We start from the raw sequence: 18,221 nt of genomic DNA, 5'->3' as shown, positions 1-18,221 counted from the left end.
GAGAAAATTAATCTTTTTACCAGATTAGTAATTTTTTAACTGAAAATAAGGTTCTGAAAGTCTGAAACTAGAAAAAGAAGTCTTTTAGTGTAATTCACCAGCCTAGCTTTATTTTTCCCCCTCAAACTCCCTTTTATTTTCTAGTTAAGACAATATTAAGTAGCAATCAGACACTCTTGGCTTCTCAGCCATCTGCTAGTGTTGAGGTTTATTTATTTATTTGAGACAGGGTCTCGCTCTGTCAAGCGGGCTGAAGTGCGGAGCGTGATCATAGTTCACTGAGGCTTGAACTCCTGGGTTCAAGTGATCTCCGCAGCTCAGCCTCCCGAGTAGCTAGGTTACAGGCACGTAACACCATACCTCGTTAATTTTTTATTTTTTATAGAGAGGAGGTCTCGCTAAGTTCCCCAGGCTGATCTTGAACTCCTGGGCTCAAGCGATCCTCCCACCTCAGCCTCCCAAAGTGTTGGGATTACAGGCATGAGCTACCACACCCGGCCTTGAGGTTTGTTTTGAATAGCTTCAAGTAATTTCAAAGTCTGAACTGCGAAGATGCCATGCCACCATGGCCTTAGAAGGGATGGACAAAGATTCATCTATGGCCAAGTTCAACAGAGCCTTATTAAAGATAAAGGAGGGCTAGGCACAGTGGTTCCCTCTTGTAGTCCCAGCACTTTGGGACACCGAGGCGTGAGGATCACTTAAGGCAAAGAGTTCAAGACCAGCCTGGGCAACATAGCAAGGCTCGGTCTCCACAAAAAATTCAAGAAATTAGCTGAGCATGGTGGCATGCGCCTTTAGTCCCAGTCCCAGTTACTTGAGAGACTGAGGTGGGAGGATCGCTTGAGCCCAGGAGTTTGAGGGCACAGTGAGCTATGATCGTACCACTGCACTCCAGCCTGGGTGACAGAGTGAGACCCTGTTGCAAATAAAATAAGTAAACAAATAAGAAGGATTTTTAAACAAAATACTTTTTTTTGTTTTCTCTTACACGGTTATTTTTCACAACTAAGTAATGTGTGAAATGGTGCAGCTAGTAAACAAAAGTAATTCCAAATATCTCAAGCAAAAACTGTCTTACTAAACTTCAGCTGCTAACTTTTCATTGTGGCCACCTCTGTATGCTACATTTACGTAAATTGATTTTCTTTGCCTTTTTCTACCTTGATTATCTTCTGATGCTGGGGATTATTACTAACTTGATCCAAGATCAGGGTGTATGAGAAAAAATACTGGTACAATAAATGCAAAAAATATGTCATTATTGAATAAAGGTTGCATCTATTGCTTATGAAATAAAATTACTTAGTCTTTTCTTTAATTACTTATCAAATTAGTAATTTTATTTTCTAAGTTGTTGCTGCTAAAAGTGTCTTAATAATATTGGTTTGGTTAAGTCTTAACTGTTTAGTTTTAATTTGGTAATAATTGTGGGTACACAAATTACTTGCAATATCGTTTTTACTCTGATAATTTTGCTGGGCACTTATCTGTAGCAGAATAATGAATAGCATAATGGTAAATATGAGCAAATTTTTTAAATGCCCTATCATGGTGCATTGAAAAAATAATATGACATAATTATTAATATAAATAATATGACTTCATAATTACAATTGTCATGCTGAATATTATACAATTATTTTATTTCCGTTCGGGGATATAATCTTGCATGAATGTTTGCCATACTGCATGTGTTTGCTTTTTATTCAGTCTTCTTGGATCCATTTTCCCAATGCCTCGTGTAATCTATGCTATGGCGGAGGATGGGTTGCTTTTCAAATGTCTAGCTCAAATCAATTCCAAAACGAAGACACCAATAATTGCTACTTTATCATCGGGTGCAGTGGCAGGTGAGAGAGAGTTGACTTTTCTTAAGAAACGGGGGATCTTTTTCATCAAGGACTCTGCATTAAAAATAAAAAGCTAGGTGGTTTTCTTTTTTGATTTACAGGAAGTTCAGTCACTTTTTTGTTAGTGTTTCCTATTTTGAATTTTTTGCATTTGTCAGTGTTTCCTATTTTGAATTTTCTGCATTTTCGTGTGTCCAGTCTTTACCTGTCTATACCTGTCTGGAACAATCCTTAAAATAACTCACGTGTGGATTTTGAATTTTTCTGTTCTAGTCTTCTGGGCTCTATGTTTCCTTTACCCCGAATTCTGTTTGCCATGGCCCGGGATGGCTTACTGTTTAGATTTCTTGCCAGAGTGAGTAAGAGGCAGTCACCAGTTGCTGCCACGTTGACTGCAGGGGTCATTTCTGGTAAGCTTTACAAACTTAGGTTTCTTGAGCATTGGACTGGAACATTTAATTCGCATGCATGGACTTATAAAGAGGGTCTGCATGCTGTGCATGTAAGTTAAAAAAAGATCACTGATAAAAATTAGTATACAAGCATTGGGATTAACGTGAAAATTGTGGTGGCGGTGGTATACTGAAGTTCATTCTTAATTGACCCTTTGGGATTTCTTTTTACTGTTTTGTTATTTTAATCTTTTGGGCTCTAACAAATGTACAAAGGGTTATAATAGCTCTTCACTAAATATTATGAATTGCTTTCCTGATGAACTAGCATACAAAATTATATTATTGATACATAAACTTTTGATTAAGGAATTCTTGCTTAATTTTTGAAATATTAATTTTAAAATAATGATTCAATTTTTTGGTCTAGGATATACGTCGAATATTGCCAAGGGTTCACAGGATTTTTTAAATGCTAAGCTTTACCCATTATTAATAAGAAACATTCAAGATGATTTATGCTTGGCCCTTGGGATCACCATCTTCAGTATGGTGGGCATCCTTCCTTGCAGGGCCATCGCAGCCATCTAACAGTCACGAACATACATATCCTCTCCAACTCCATCAGGAATCTATTTTTCCTTTCAGCAGTTTTGGTACTTAAATTATGTTCAGAAAATCCAGATTGCTAGTCTTTTGGCACATCTTAATATCCATGTAAAATACCTTTGGCCAGATTCTTATCTCATGCAGAAAATTTCAGTGAGATTCTAGATCCAGACAATGGCCTTAAAGGTGCTGTTACAGGAAGCAAAAGAATGACTTTAGCAAGCTTTATACGTAAAATAATGAACAATCTTGGCACTAGAAATTCAAACCAAAACGACAATTTCGTTGAGGCTCTGAATTGTTAGGAAATTAGGTTAGAAAAAGCTAGTGCTTCATTCTGTGTAAAATGGAATTTTTTTCAGGGTCAGAATGTATTTGTTTAAACACTTGCACTTTGTAAACATTTTCTTATAAATCTGGCCCTTTCTTAAACTATGTTAGAAGGTCACGTCACTTATTTTCTCAGGCTTTGATTTCTGCCCCCCTAAAATGAAGGTTTGCCTGGATGATGTGACGCCCATTTTATTTTTAAACAACACACGATATTAAAGGTAGTTTATAAATATTTTTGACAAAGAGTCATACATTTTATTTAACTCATAAAAAAATTTTCTCTTTCTGGTAAAATACTTGCCAGTAATGATCCAGAATTTTTAAAAGCTTATCTTTGTCTATTCAGGAAGAATTTAATTTGGTGGCATGTTAAGATATTAAAATTAATAATTAAAAGAAGATAATTATAATAGACCACTTTTGAAAATGCTCTAAAATATTTTTGTTATTTTGTACTCCCACACCTTACTTTGCTTGTTTTTAACTTGGATCAGAGAGCTTGTGTGGACAATTTATCGTTTTCTTCTCTCTTGGCTACCCTATTTGGCTCTCTGTGATTTTTAAACATACCAAAATTGTAATAATCTGACGTATAAGTATATGAGCAAAGAAGAATTTTCCTTCTTTTTTTTTTTTTTGAGATAGAGTCTCACTCTGTCACGCAGGCTGGAGTGTAGTGGCACAATCTTGGCTCATTGCGACCTCCGCCTCCCGAGTTCAAGCAATTCTCCTGCCTCAGCCTCCTGAGTAGCTCTGATTACAGTCACGTGCCGCCGTGCCCAGCTAATATTTGTATTTTTAGTAGAGATGGGGTTTCACCATGTTGGCCAAGCTGGTCTCAACCTCCTGACCTCAGGTGATCTGCCTGGCCCGGCCTCCCAAAGTGCAGGGATTACAGGTATGAACCTCTGTGCCCAGCAAAGAATTTTCAAAGTGAGGCATACAGTGTGTTAAAAGAAACAATGTGATCTTGTAGAAGGAACATGCGGCTGTTGGATGAGAGGAACTCTGCCCCTGACGGGTAGTCATGGCCTTGCTAAGTTACCCTGTCTCTAAGATGGGGATAATCCTGTTAGAAAAACCACTCACAATTGCTGAGTTTGGGGTCAAAAATTGTCAAATCCAGCCATTTTATATGCCTAAACGTAAATGATTTCCCATCTCCTAGGATCATTGACTCAAAGGTAAAATGAGATCACAGAGGTTTAAATCGTGTAGAGGGATCTGAAACATCATATAAATGGAATGGAATGTTGTCTACTTACTATCACAGGGAAAACTATTCAAGTTAATATTGTGACTATTTTGATGTTTCAGTGGAGGAAACAGTTGCTTAGTGGAAGTTAAGCTATTTAAGTGTTTAAAGTATGTTTTGTCTCTTAATATTTTGGGATTTGATATGCAGGACCAGAAATTGATCTCTCAGATCTAGTAAGTCTACCTGGAATGCATGGCTTTAATCATAGTAGAATTAAGCCTGTTTCAGAAACATAATTTAATTGGAAGTTATTTTTACTTTATTTTATCAGAATTACTAAAATAATTTTGAGTCAGGCTGGGCACTATGACTCACACCTGTAATCCCAGCATCTTGGGAGGCCGAGGCCAGTGGATCACTTGAGGCTAGTTTGAGACCAGCCTGACCAACATGGTGAAACCCTGCCTCTACGAAAAATACAAAAATTACAGGTGTGGTGGCGCATGCCTGTAGTCCCAGCTACTCGGGAGGCTGAGATATGAGAATCACTTGGACCTGGGAGGTGGAGATTGCATTAAGCCGAGATTGCACCACTGCACTCCACCCTGGGTGACAAAGTGAGACCTGTCTCAAAAAAGAAAAAAAAAATTGAATTGTCTATGATATAACTTAGTGCATATGGAAACTAAAGTGGTTATATAATATCTATAATGAAAGCACCTTCTGTTTGAATGTTTTTTTGTGGTTTTAAAAAAGGAGCTAGCCAGTGTTTCCTAGCAGTATTTTTCTTCTGAAATATCAAAGACAGTGTTCTGTCATGTAAGGTTTTCACTCTTTGTCAGGCCAAATACTTTTTATGTAATCCAAGCAGAATGTGCTTTGGGTAGTTGCTAGAGAGCTGAGGGTTTTCGAAGTCCTATCAGGAGTTTATATGACCTAAAGAACATCTTATTAACTATGAGAGATATATTTTCTACATTCTGCTACTAAAATGAAGTGGCAGTCAGATGTCCCTGACTTGAACATTAATAACTGAATGGAATTTCCTCCTGGGCCGTTTACTTCACCGTTCTTTTCTTCTCCCCCTAGCTTTGATGGCCTTTTTGTTTGACCTGAAGGCGCTTGTGGACATGATGTCCATTGGCACACTCATGGCCTACTCTCTGGTGGCAGCCTGTGTTCTCATCCTCAGGTGAGTCACCTGGTGTACCATACATGAGGGACTCTGAGAGTGAGAAAATGAGCTCTCACTCTCCTGGCTTCCAGGGAGCCAGCAGTCTCACCAAGGTGAGAGGTCACATCTGTCAAAATAGCAATGAGAAGTGGAAGAAGCCTATCTGGTATTTGGCAAAGAATCAAATGCAAGTTGACCATGAGTGATAATCGGTTGGCCTGATCTACGTGAAAGGCAGTTTCTCATAATGTCTAATGACACTTAAAAATGCTGTGCTTTTTGTTCCATTGATTCAGTTGTTAAAATTTTTGTGCTAAAGATTTAATCAGAGGCACACACAGATGTATGTAAAGGATGTTTTTGGAAAAGGTAATTTACAATGGTGAAAAAATGAAGCTAACCTGAATATCACTAGAGGAATGGTTAAATAAATGAGGCTACATTTATTCACTGAACTCTTCTACAGCAAATAAAATGGTATTTAATTTTATGGAGAAATTTATCCATTTCAGGATATAAAACTATAGTATATATAGTGTCTGAACTTATTTAAATAATAAATTTTCATGAAGAAATAATATATGCCCATACAGACATTATATGCCTGGGTGAAATGGTACCAAAGTGCTAACAGTGATTAACACTGGCTGATGGTATTATGGCTGGTTTTGAATTTCTCCTGTATATTTTCATGTATTTTTTCTCACTGAACCTATTTCTTTATGTGGAGGGAAAATGTTATTTTCAAAGATAAGTAAAGGTTGCCCAGAAGGAGAAGGGGCCGCAATGAAAACCTGGGGCAGACACTAGGAGGAGAAGCAGCCTTGTATTAGTCCATTCTCATGCTGCTAATAAAGACATACCCAAGACTGGGTAATTTATAAAGGAAAGAAGTTTAATTGACTCACAGTTCCACAGGACTGGAGAGGCCTCAGGAAACTTACAATCATGGTGGAAGGGGAAGCAAACATGTCCTTCTTCACATGATGGCAGAAGGAGAAGTGCTGAGCAAAAGGGGAAAAAGCCCCTTAGGGTGTGGTGGTGGGCACCTGTTGTCCTAGCTACTCAGGAGGCTGAGGCAGGAGAATCACTTGAACCCAGGAAGCAGAGGGTGCAGTGAGCTGAGATCACGCCACTGCATTCCAGCCTGGGCAACAAGAGCAAAACTCCGTCTCAAAAAAAACATAACAAAACAAAAGAAGAAAACCCATCAGATCTCATGAGAACTTACTTGCTATCACGAGAACAGCATGAGGGAAACCACTCCATGATGAAATTACCTCCCACGGCACGTGGGGATTATGGGAACTACAATTCAAGGTGAGATTTGGGTGGGGACACAGCCAAACCATATCACGGCTGATGTCTTGATATAAGCTATACAGGAGGAGGATAAAATAATAAAGGAAAATGGCATGCAGTGGGTGTAGAGGTGGCAGGATGGTCAGATGAACTTGTCTGGGTTTAGCTAGAAGAATCGGTAGGGAAGGATGAGGCCAGAAAGACAGATTGTGATGAGGCCTTTGAATGCCAAACTGGTGACTGCATTGTTTTATAGCTGAAATTTACCCAGAATTTCTGTGCGGTTTTCATGAACTGCATTTCCTTTGGACATAGATAATTTCAGAATAATCATTCTTTTTTCGTGATTGCCTTACTTTACAATTTCACTTTCTTGTGCCATCTAATATATGACTCTGATGAGGTGACTACTTGGGGAATTTTGGGTATTTTGCTGCAGATGTTTTATCGAAAAGGTTTGTGGCCTGGCTCAGCATGCTCTGGGACTGGAGTCAGAAGTGTTGATTTACTCTACACACCATCACTATGTATGATGTCTTACTTAAGGTTTTAGTTGCTGGTTTCACTTGGGCCAAATGTCTATTCGAGAATAAAGACATAGATGTTTGTTTGGGAATAGGTACCAGCCTGGCTTATCTGACGACCAGCTCAAATGTTCTCCCGAGAAAGATGGTCTGGGATTGTCTCCCAGGGCAACCTCGAAGAGTGAATCCCAGGTCACCATGCTGCAGAGACAGGGCTTCAGTGTGCGGACCCTCTTCTGCCCCTCCCTTCTGCCGACACAGCAGTCAGCTTCTCTTGTGAGCTTTCTGGTAGGATTCCTGGGTAAGTCTTCTTCTCTGCTTACATTGTACAGACCCAGAAGACGTGTGTGAGTGGAACTGGCATGATATGAAAGAGAACAGAGGGCCTCACATTGCCCTAGAATATATTAGCAACCACCGTGAAATTTTCACCTAAAGCATCACCAGTGGTTGAGATCATCTTTATATTACTTGTATAAATTTATTGTATCTTGGTAATTGAACAAAAGAGGAAGGAATACTTCAAGACGAGAGTGACAGAAGTACAAACTAGCACATTCATTACAGGTTAGGATGCCCTCTGGGTGAAAGCATCAGGCCACGTACCCCTGCCAGTAACCTGACTGGAACCCGACGGAATTGTCCAGTAATATAGAAAATCCTTGTTTGTTTACCCACAGTTACATAATCATTCATATTTTCAATGACATTTATTGAACATCGCCTGTGTGTCAGGCACTCCAATGGGCACCTGGGATGCCAAGGGAGACGGTCCATACTCTCACTGGGCTTTACAGGACAGGATGACTGGTGGAAAGTAGGGAAGCACAGGCTTCTCAGAGCAAATAGGAGGTGCCCCTAGAGCAGGCTTGATGGTCGGAGATGGGGTGGTGATGTCATTCTCCGAAACAAGGAGGAAAGATGCAGATGATATATTATTTGTGCACATTAGCAGTCTGTATTAGTCTGTTCTCACACTGCTAATAAAGACATACTCGAGACTGGGTAAATTATAAAGAAAAAGAGGTTTAATGGACTCACAGTTCCACGTGGTTGGGGAGGCCTCACAATCATGGTGGAAGGCGAAAGGCACATCTTACATGGCAGCAGACAAGAGAATAATAACCAAGAAAAAGGGGTTTCTCCTTAGAAAACCATCAGGTCTCGCTAGACTTATTCACTGCCGTGAGAACAGTATGGGGGAAGCCGCATACTGTTCAATTATCTTGCACTGGGTTCCTCCCATAACACATGGAAATTATGGGATCCACAATTCAAGATGAGATTTGGCTGGGGACACAGCCAAACCATATCACAGTCCATGTTTACGACAGCTTAAAATAACCAGATGTGCCATTTCCCATTTGAAAAAAGGGAAGTATCCACCCCTGACGGCATCCTAGTCTGAAAGTAACCAATGAGGACACAGATGGCACACGGGCAGATAATGCAAGTCAGTAACACTAGGAGGGGTGGTTGGCTTCTAAGGAGGGGAGAGTAATGGGTAAATAAGCAATGGTTCTTAAATCCATGCAACTGGACGTCTCTCTCCTCAATGAAAAAGAAGAAAGGGCAAGGCAAAGACTCTTTGTATTTAGCCAAGTAGGTGTGTACAAAAGTCAATGTTTTATCAGAATATGCTGTTTTGCACCAAGCAATCTGGGTGGAGCATAGTGTGCTGACTGTGTTATCTACACATCCCCCTGCAGCTTTACTCGTGTTGGGCTTGAGTGTCTTGACCACTTACGGAGTTCACGCCATCACCAGGCTGGAGGCCTGGAGCCTCGCTCTCCTCGCGCTGTTTCTTGTTCTCTGCGTTGCCATCATTCTCACCATCTGGAGGCAGCCCCAGAATCAGCAAAAAGTAGCCTTCATGGTATGTGTATCGAGGATCAGAGACCCAAAATACTGTGTTCATTTTCTCTGTATAATTAGTTTGGTCAATTTTTTTTTTTTTTTTTGGAGATGGAATCTCTCTCTTTGTCACTCAGGCTGGAGTGCAGTGGAGCGATCTCGGCTCACTGCAACTTATGCCTCCCGGGTTCAAGCACTTCTCCTGCCTCACATTCCCCAGTAGCTGGGATTACAGGTGCGTGCCACCACACTCAGCTAATGTTTATATTTTTAGAAGACATAGGATTTCACCATGTTAGCCAGGATGGTCTCGAACTCCTGACCTCAAATAATCCACCCACCTCCGCCTCCAAAAGTGCTGGGATTATATGTGTGAGCCACTGTGCCCTGCTTATTTTTGTATTTTTATGGTGACAGGGTTTTGCCACGTTGGCCAGGCCGGTCTCAAACTCTTGGCCTCAGGTGATCCGCCTGCCTCAGCAACTTCTAATGTGGTTAGCCAGTGAATGAGAGTGTCAGAATCCTTCGATATGTTGCTTTTTGTACAGAATTCCTCCTACATTAGTCTTCTTACTGCCTTTTCAAAAACTTCAGTATGTTCCTATCACAATATTATTATATATGATAGTAAACAAATTTCATGTTAAAGAAGCTACAATATCAAAAAAGTAGGGTATTTTGTTTTTAGAAATTCACTGCCTTCTCATGAGAACTTTGTTCCTACCAAAAGCCTTTCCTCTTGGGCTGGGTATAGTGGCTCACACCTGTAATCCCAGCACTTTGAAAGGCCAAGGCAGGAGGATTGCTTGAGGCCAGGAGTTCAAGTGCAACCTGGGCAACATAGCGAGACCCCATCTCTGCAAAACAAACAAACAAATTAGATGCCTGTAGTGGCTCAATCCTGTAGTCCTAGCTAGTCAGGAGGCTGAAGTGGGAGGATGACTTGAACCCAGGAGTTCAAGGCTGCAGTGAGCTATCATAGTATCACTGCACTCTAGCTTGGGTGGCAGAGTGAGACACTGTCTCTAAAAAGAAAATAAAACTAAATTAAACATTAAAAAGATAAGCTCCTCCACTGCACGTTAAGCTATTCTGTCCCATGTGAGCTGACAGTATACTGGCTTGGGCTTGAAGAGGGCTTCCTGGAAGGATGTACCTGGGATAACCATATGTATCCCACATTTCAGAGGTCTCCCCTGTGTGTGTCTAAATGAAATCAGTAAACCCCAAAGAAAGCTAAGTCCTAAAACCAGTATTATTTTGATGGTGCAGATGTTACTGAATCTGATAAATCCCCTGTTGCCTTGAGCTTTAGTAAATACTCTAAGATGTGATTCTCCTTTTATAGTCTCTAGAAGCATGCTTTTAACTGTGACTGACGTGGTGTGAAAGTATATATGCCAAATTAATTGCCACCCTATTGAAATAACTTGGGGAATATGCTTCAAAATATGAGTATATTCAAAAGGATCGTTTTCCCCCTTAGGTTCCATTCTTACCATTTTTGCCAGCGTTCAGCATCCTGGTGAACATTTACTTGATGGTCCAGTTGAGTGCAGACACTTGGATCCGATTCAGCATTTGGATGGCAATTGGTAGGTCTTTTAACGTTGGGTTCTCTTTCCTATTTCATGTGCTGTGATGAGAGAAACACGCCCTCTCCCCCATCCTGGGAATAAAGGCTTTTTTTTTTTTTCCCATTTCTTTCTTTCCTAATTCTTAGGGATGTCCGAGTGCTTTTCCAGATGTTTTCAGATGCCTTTTTGAATGAGTATCTCCCACTAACCCTGAAGAACCATGTAGGCTCTATTTCCTTCAACTTATGGGTGAAAAAAATGAAACCCAGGAAAAGTCATTTTACATCAACCCAAAACTCACAACCAATTTTCTAAAATAGAACTAAAACAACAAAATGCCTACATGTCTGCAGTGATCCTAGGAGGGTACTTAAAACATTGCCTCCTGATCCCCACACAGTCAGTGTGGCTGTTCCTAAACAGTTGCTTTGCACACAGTTCTTTGGACTCTCCTGGTGACGGTGACACGTGTAAAGCATGTCCGTGTCCCCTTTGTTAATATAGGGCATACTTTCCAAAATATCTGACCTTGACTCTGATAATTTACCGCTTGTATTTAGGGTATAATTTGAGACTTTATTCCACATATCATTTTGTTTAAAGTACAGTATTGACTTTTAAGAACATAAATTAAAATTTTTCCATATAAACATTGAAAAACTTGTTGAGAGCAAAATACAATCTATAAAGTTTGGGTCTTCACAATAGAGAGGCACATTCTACCAGGAAAATATTGATCAAGGACACCTTCTATGGGGTATCTTGTATTTGCATTTCATTCTTCTAAAGCAGTGGTCCCCAAACTTTTTGGCACCAGGGACGGGTTTTGTGGAAGACAATTTTTCTGTGGACGGGGTGGGGGATGGTTTTGGGATGAAACTATTCCACCTCAGATCGTCAGGCATTAGTTAGATTCTCATAAGGAGCACGCAACCTATATCCCTCATGTGCGCAGTCCCTTCTATGAGAATCTAATGCTGCCCTGCTCTGACAGGAGGCGGAGCTCAGGTGGTAATGTCCACAATGGGGAGTGGCTGTAAATACACTGTAAATACTAGAGACTTTGCTCGCTCACTTCCTGTTGTGTGGCCTGGGTCCTAACAATAGTGGTCTGTGGCCCAGGAGTTGGTGACCCCTGTTCTAAAGTACTACAGAAAAGAAAGAGAAAAAGTCCATTAAGTTCTACATTTAATTCTCCACCTCAATAACTTAAAAGTCATTTTCTGACATACCTGAAACATTGATTTTTTTTTTCCCGCCCCGACAGGCTTCCTGATTTACTTTTCTTACGGCATTAGACACAGCCTGGAGGGTCATCTGAGAGATGAAAACAGTGAAGAAGATGCTTATCCAGACAAAATTCATGCAGCAACAGAAGAAAAATCTGCCGTTCAAGCAAATGACCATCACCCAAGAAATCTCAGTTCACCTTTCATATTCCATGAAAAGACAAGTGAATTTTAACACTTGCAGGAGCAGAGCTGGTCATCGTCTTAGCATTCATATCCTACACTGAGTAAACCGTGACGGGGTGTCATCAGCATGCTGGGTTGTCATGGGTTTGCTGCATACATAGTTCACCCTAATTTATACTTACTTCTCTGGACAGCATCTCCTCAGATGGTGGATTATGTATGTGCCCGGGGAAACCTCCTGAGTGGAGGTTTCATTCATCAGTGATGAATAGCCCCCAAACAGTGGGAGTGTGTATATGTATGTCTGTATCTATGTATATGCTTGGGAATATGAGTGTTAAAAGTTAGCTGGTGTTTTACTATTATTGTGTTACATTTTTCCAGTATCGTCATTAATCGGTGGCATATACTGCACATACTGAAATAGAGGTAAATCACTGAATGTAAAGAGGTTTCGTCTATGCCCCCTGCAGTTGGGGAAATACTAGTAGCTTTACCTTATTTGACTTCATTAATGTCAGTTTAGGGGATGCCAAAATTGCAGTTACTCATCATGGTGTCTATCACTGGTTAGGGGTAAGATGAGGGGATAAGGAAAGAGCCTTTTCAGTAAGTTGTGAATGCCAACAGTGGGTTTAATGCAAATTTGTTTTCCTGTGAGGTATGACAGTTCGCTCAAACTTCAGCCAATAGGGGTGTCTGCTTCTGCTGCACTACACAGGCCAGGAGTGGCATTCCATGCCACTAGTTGGCATGCTTTTGAACTTTTGTCTCCTTTGCAAACAGTGGTCCTAAAATATGAGGTCTTCACTTGCTGTGAATGACGTATCCCCAGTCAGGGACTTAAGAGAGGCACTGTAATCCACTTGGGACTCTTTAAATTAAAAAATGAGGATAGTCACCATGGCCAGAAAGCTCATGGAGTGGCCGTAATGAGAGTATGTTTGAAGATCAAAGAGTTAGACCAATGCTTGAATAAGTACACCCCAAGCATCCTTTTCTAAAAAGTCACTTAAAATAAGCCAACAGACTCTCCCAGACCACACTGCTAGTGGAATGATTCCTCCTTTTTCCATTACTTACTTAATCACAGTTTAGTTTTTTTCTTAACCTCATCAGGCACAGAGTTCACTTCTTTGTTTCTCTGTTTTTTTTGTTGTTGTTGTTTTGTCCTAGAGATGAGGGGGCTACAGCAGCATCATGCAAAGAGGGAAAAATGAAGGGATAGAAGAGAAAATCCGCCTGTTCTGATATGAACATGCCTATTCCAATATTAAATGGCAAATGGCCCAATTTAAGGGCTTTGGATCTAATTTGCCTATGATGTTTCTTTTGGAGACATTTAGGAATGTTTTTCTCCCCCTACCCCATAAATTGTTTAGCACTTTTTATTCCATTTGCTTTCAGATGACCACACTAAGCCTAATAATACAAGCTCCAGTGTTACACAGTAACCCATCAGTGACTGGGGAATCAAATATTTTGGTTTAAAAAACATGATTATTTAAAACTGGAAACTAAAAAAAATCAAATTGAATTAAAGCTATATAAACACAGTTACCCTTGTAAATGAGTAAATAAATTTTTACATGTAAGATTCTCTAATTGTTATATTTCACTTTTTAGGGTTCCCTAATAGTGGACTATTTATTTGCAGTGTGTTGTTCTTCTCCTGAACTATTTCTTGTGCAAATCATTAAATAGTTCATTGGATGAGGCTGGGTGACATTTCCCAGGACACCATAGTGAACATTACCAAGCATGCTAGCTGGCCCGTGTAATCCAAAGACAAGGAACACATTTGTTTTCCTCATGGGTCTTCCAAGAAATGAGCTATTTTATTGATGCCATTAAAAAGCAAGTTGCGATGGTTTTGTATAGGCAAGAGTTTATTGTGATTAAACATCAAATAAACAGGTAGAAAGCCTGGGTTTCTGGCTGCTAGTGTTATAGCATCCATGACACAGAACTCATTACGGACATTCCACAACTTCCAGGGTGCACATGGTAAAATCTGAAGCCCAGAATCTTCTCTCAGGCTGCGTGGTTTACTGGAGAGAAGGAGTTGGATAAGCACAGGATCAGGTATTTTGGTAGGGACTGTAGGCATGCTCATAAATCCTTGCTGTTGTCACAGTACACTGAAAACCCGTTTGATTCTATACCGAATCTAGAATAGGCCCTTCACACAGGAAATGTGAACGATTGTTATATATGAGCACTCAAATCTTTTACTGTAACAACATCAAGAGACTTGTTTAGAATATGAGGCAGCTAAAACTGTTATGCCCACTGTGCTCAATTTGAAGCAGAATTCAGTGAAAAATTATTTTTCCACATTGAAACACTTTACAGACACAAATATCTATGAAAAGATGCTTTGTCAGCCATTGTGCCTTTTTTTCTGTGAAGACTCAATGGATGTGTGTGTTTGTATGTATGTTAACAGTTACGTATGTTTATATGAGTGTATATATATCTGTGTGTGTATCTCAAACTTCAGTGTATAAGTCAGTTGGGTTTATGGTGGGCTTTGACTATATCATTATGTGGGTACAAAACCCAACTGATGTGGAGAAAAACTGATGTTTGATGTTGATAGATATACTTATACCTAATTTTTAGTTTTTAAACTATTTTAAAATATACTATGATTTTATATGTATATTTCCTATAGATAGACTCTTTAAGACGTATTTATAATGTTTCTACTATGAAATCACTAAACTCTAGTACATTATAGCAGGTGCTTTGTAATCTGGAATGGAGAAGAGGTAGGGGCATTTGGGGATTCCTGTTTACTTGTTCCTGCCACACCTTTTCCGACAGATCTGTCCTGGTAGGTGTTTATTAGCAAAAGTCAGTATCACCAGCTCCTTGGCACCTTTCTGTTTCTACTTTTGAATTCATAATGTTTTCAACTAAATTTTTTTTTACTTTCTCAGAATAACCTAAATGTTTTGTAGAGTTATGACTAGTAATCAATCAAAATTATATAAAGTCTTCTCCACTAATTAAGAAATACATATGCAAATTCTTTTGTGACTGAGTAAAAGCAGCTTAAATTACTTTTCTTTTCTACACTAAGAAATATATTCTCAACATTTTCAGTGAGAATTTCTTGTAATGGCACCTCAATTTTATACTCTTAAAAAAAAACAATAATTTGTGAATTACCACCAAAAGGCAATGGCAGTCCTACATTTAAGAATAGGGCTATGCAAACTCTATTAAAAACTATGAGGAGAACTTATATTAGAACTTTTGATATATACTAAAATACTGATTATCTTAATCACATTTTCCCCAGAGATAAACATTGAGAGAACGAAAGCCAAAGTGTCATTTGAGAGAGATATATATGAAAAAGTAACATTAATATATAGAACTTTACCATCACCAGCCATAGTTGATAGAAAACATTAGTTTCAGAATTACCCTCCTTAAAAAAATAAGAGACTGTTTTCTTTTAATTTCTATGAATAAAAGAAATTTTTAAAAACTCTTAAATTTTAAATATTAGTCAAAATACTTTTTAAGTCCTGAGTGCTTACAGGTAGTTGTTAAAAAACTTTTTAAGGCCAGGCATGGTGGCTCACTCATGCCTATAATCCTAGGACCTTGGGAGGTCGAGGCAAGCGGATCGCTTGAGCCCAGGAGTTTGAGACCAGCCTGAGCAGCATAGCAAGACCCTGTCTCTACAAAAAATACAAAAATTAGCTGGGCGTGGTGGCATGCACCTGTAGTCACAGCTACTGGGGGTGCTGAGGTGGGAGGATCGCTTGAGCCCAGGAGAGTGAGGCTGCGGTAAGCTGAGATTACACCACTGCACTCCAGCCTGGGCAACGGTGAGACCCTGCCTCAAAAGAAAATAAAAATAAAACACTTTAATTAGAATCTATTTTTACCAATTTTCTAAATTTATTTAAATGCTTAGCAGGAAGCATAAGGAAAAGCCATCAGCCTCCAATACCCATGATGACAGAGGGAGCACTTGAGCCTTGCCTTCCCTCCTCTTAAATCAGGGTGTGTTCTGAGATTACAAACCACATGATGAAATCATGCCAAGATTCTGACTCTCCGTTTCCGGTGATGATATTGCTCATGATTTCTCTTAATACGCTTCAAGCAACTGTTACCATGAAAAATACAGTTTTCCGCAGGGCTTTAAAGGATTGAGTTTAGCATGTATATCAGGGGTTATTAAAGCTCATGTGATTCGTGTGAAATTAACTGTCCTTTTTGCTAGTGCCAAAACAGTGCCTTCTCTGCACACTTTACTTTTTTATAAAGTTCTCCCACATGTCCTTAAATATCAAGGGGGAAAGTATGGATATTCGTGTAGCAATAATGCCAGCAAAGGTCATTTTCATTTTTTAGTCATATAGATATGAAAATAAGGTTGCTTGACTTTATTGTTTTGGGGAGATTTTTTTTCCTTACATGATTATATTTAAACACTTTAATATAGCCTTCCGGTTTCTGGATTTTGAGAAGCCTGATCTGTTATTGTTGTGGTTGTTGGTGTTTGTAATATTCATTATTGTTTGTATATACACGGTTTAGTCTTACTGATTTCAAATGCATTTTGTTATTGCTCAACCCAACTGGTAACACTGTTTGCTGGCAGCATTATACATAACTTTGATTCACCATGGTTGATGCCACTGCCATGATTGCTGGGTCTCAAAAAGCTTTCCCTAGCCACTGACTGCCCCTTGGAGATGATAATGAGGGCCCCAGGCTGGTTCCAGGGTCAGACAGCCTATAGAGCATAAGCATCTGTCTATCTGTGGCTACCCTTGTTGAGTGGGCTCTTAGACTGATGGGGTAGGAAAGACTTCAAATGCAAGTTAGGTAGTTTGGGCTCCTTAATTCCAAACATCCCATGAGTATATCAAGATGAATAAGGACCAAGGGACCTCTGTGACTCATGGAAGGACTGGCTGATTCCGGAAGTAGCATAGTGGGACCTGGTCTACAATTTATGCACATGCACTGACAGCCTTGCTGTGCCACGTGTCTCACCAAAACCCAGTTGGGAAAGAGCGTCATATTGCCAACAAGTTGGGTTTCTCTGGCCTACACCGGATTAATGGGCCCTTTATCTTTGGTGTCCCCTAGGAGTGTCCAGTTGTTTTATTGCTTTATTTTGTTATTGCAGTACTTAATAAAAATTGTTGATAGGGCCCAAAACCCTACAGAAATTCTATGTCTGTAAAAACCAACAAAGGCATTGGACTTGTGTGAATGTAAAGGGTTTTTTTAGTAGTAATTTTAAATTTAAATGTTTTAAGTGATCATCAGTGTTCCTTTTTACTTATAAAGTTGGATTCTTTTTTAGAATTTGTAATAAATAAAAACTGCTGCTTTACCACTGTAAAATATGCTTTCTGATGTGAGTGTATTTTTAAAATAAATTTTAATAGGTAATAATATAGAATGCAGATGTCACCCATACCAAAATCACAGATTTCATACTTACCTAAATTAAACTCCTTGTTTATTTGGAAATCTTTAAAGTTCAGAAATATAAGCAATCTACATTGAAACAATTGAAGAATACTAAGCTGGTGGCCTAAGGCCTGCTCTATGACTGACTACTAAGTCCTGTGAGATGAAAGAGATGTCTTCACATATCCTCAACCCTCATGGCACATTCCAAAAAATACCAGTTGCTCTTGAAGCATGCTACCCCAGAGTCACACATCTGGGATCCTACCAGTACGACTGCCATTCACTTTGACATTGCTTTGATCTGCAAGAAGTTCATCAATGTTCTTTCCACGAGTTTTGGCCTTTAATCATTGGTGATCAGTTGTATGTAACTAGGATACTTTTTAAACATGGTGAATAATTATCAACTTTTTACTCTTTGATAGGGAGGGAGAATTCAATGCAGACTTTTAAAATGTTTCTAAATTGCTTAAAGTTACACATCTCTTGAGTTAGCTTGTTTAATTTTGAAACATATTTGTGTATGCAGTTCT

The 18,221-nt window shown here is 39.4% G+C and overlaps 1 protein-coding gene across 5 annotated transcripts in view; it reads left to right on the top strand.

Moving 5' to 3' along the window:
• Window positions 1-17,667, top strand: part of SLC7A2 (solute carrier family 7 member 2) — a 73,306-nt gene extending 55,639 nt beyond the window's left edge. For 2 of the 5 annotated variants that reach the window (XM_032162395.2, XM_032162394.2), the window contains 6 exons: window positions 1,714-1,853; window positions 5,475-5,577; window positions 7,481-7,686; window positions 9,095-9,261; window positions 10,726-10,834; window positions 12,084-17,667. In XM_032162395.2, the coding sequence (XP_032018286.1) occupies window positions 1,714-1,853; window positions 5,475-5,577; window positions 7,481-7,686; window positions 9,095-9,261; window positions 10,726-10,834; window positions 12,084-12,280 (922 nt within the window). In that variant the 3' untranslated portion in view covers window positions 12,281-17,667. Of the gene's footprint in view, window positions 1-1,713; window positions 1,854-2,126; window positions 2,264-5,474; window positions 5,578-7,480; window positions 7,687-9,094; window positions 9,262-10,725; window positions 10,835-12,083 lie in introns of all 5 variants that reach the window. The other 3 variants (XM_032162396.2, XM_032162397.2, XM_032162398.2) reach the window with 2 other exon arrangements.
• The last annotated feature ends 554 nt before the right edge of the window (window positions 17,668-18,221 follow it).

Source organism: Hylobates moloch, unplaced genomic scaffold, assembly GCF_009828535.3.
Source record: "Hylobates moloch isolate HMO894 unplaced genomic scaffold, HMol_V3 SCAFFOLD_8, whole genome shotgun sequence".
Classification (NCBI taxonomy): Eukaryota; Metazoa; Chordata; class Mammalia; order Primates; family Hylobatidae; genus Hylobates; species Hylobates moloch.
The sequence above is the reverse complement of the archived record's forward strand: the minus strand, read 5'-3'. Positions and strand labels throughout refer to the sequence as shown.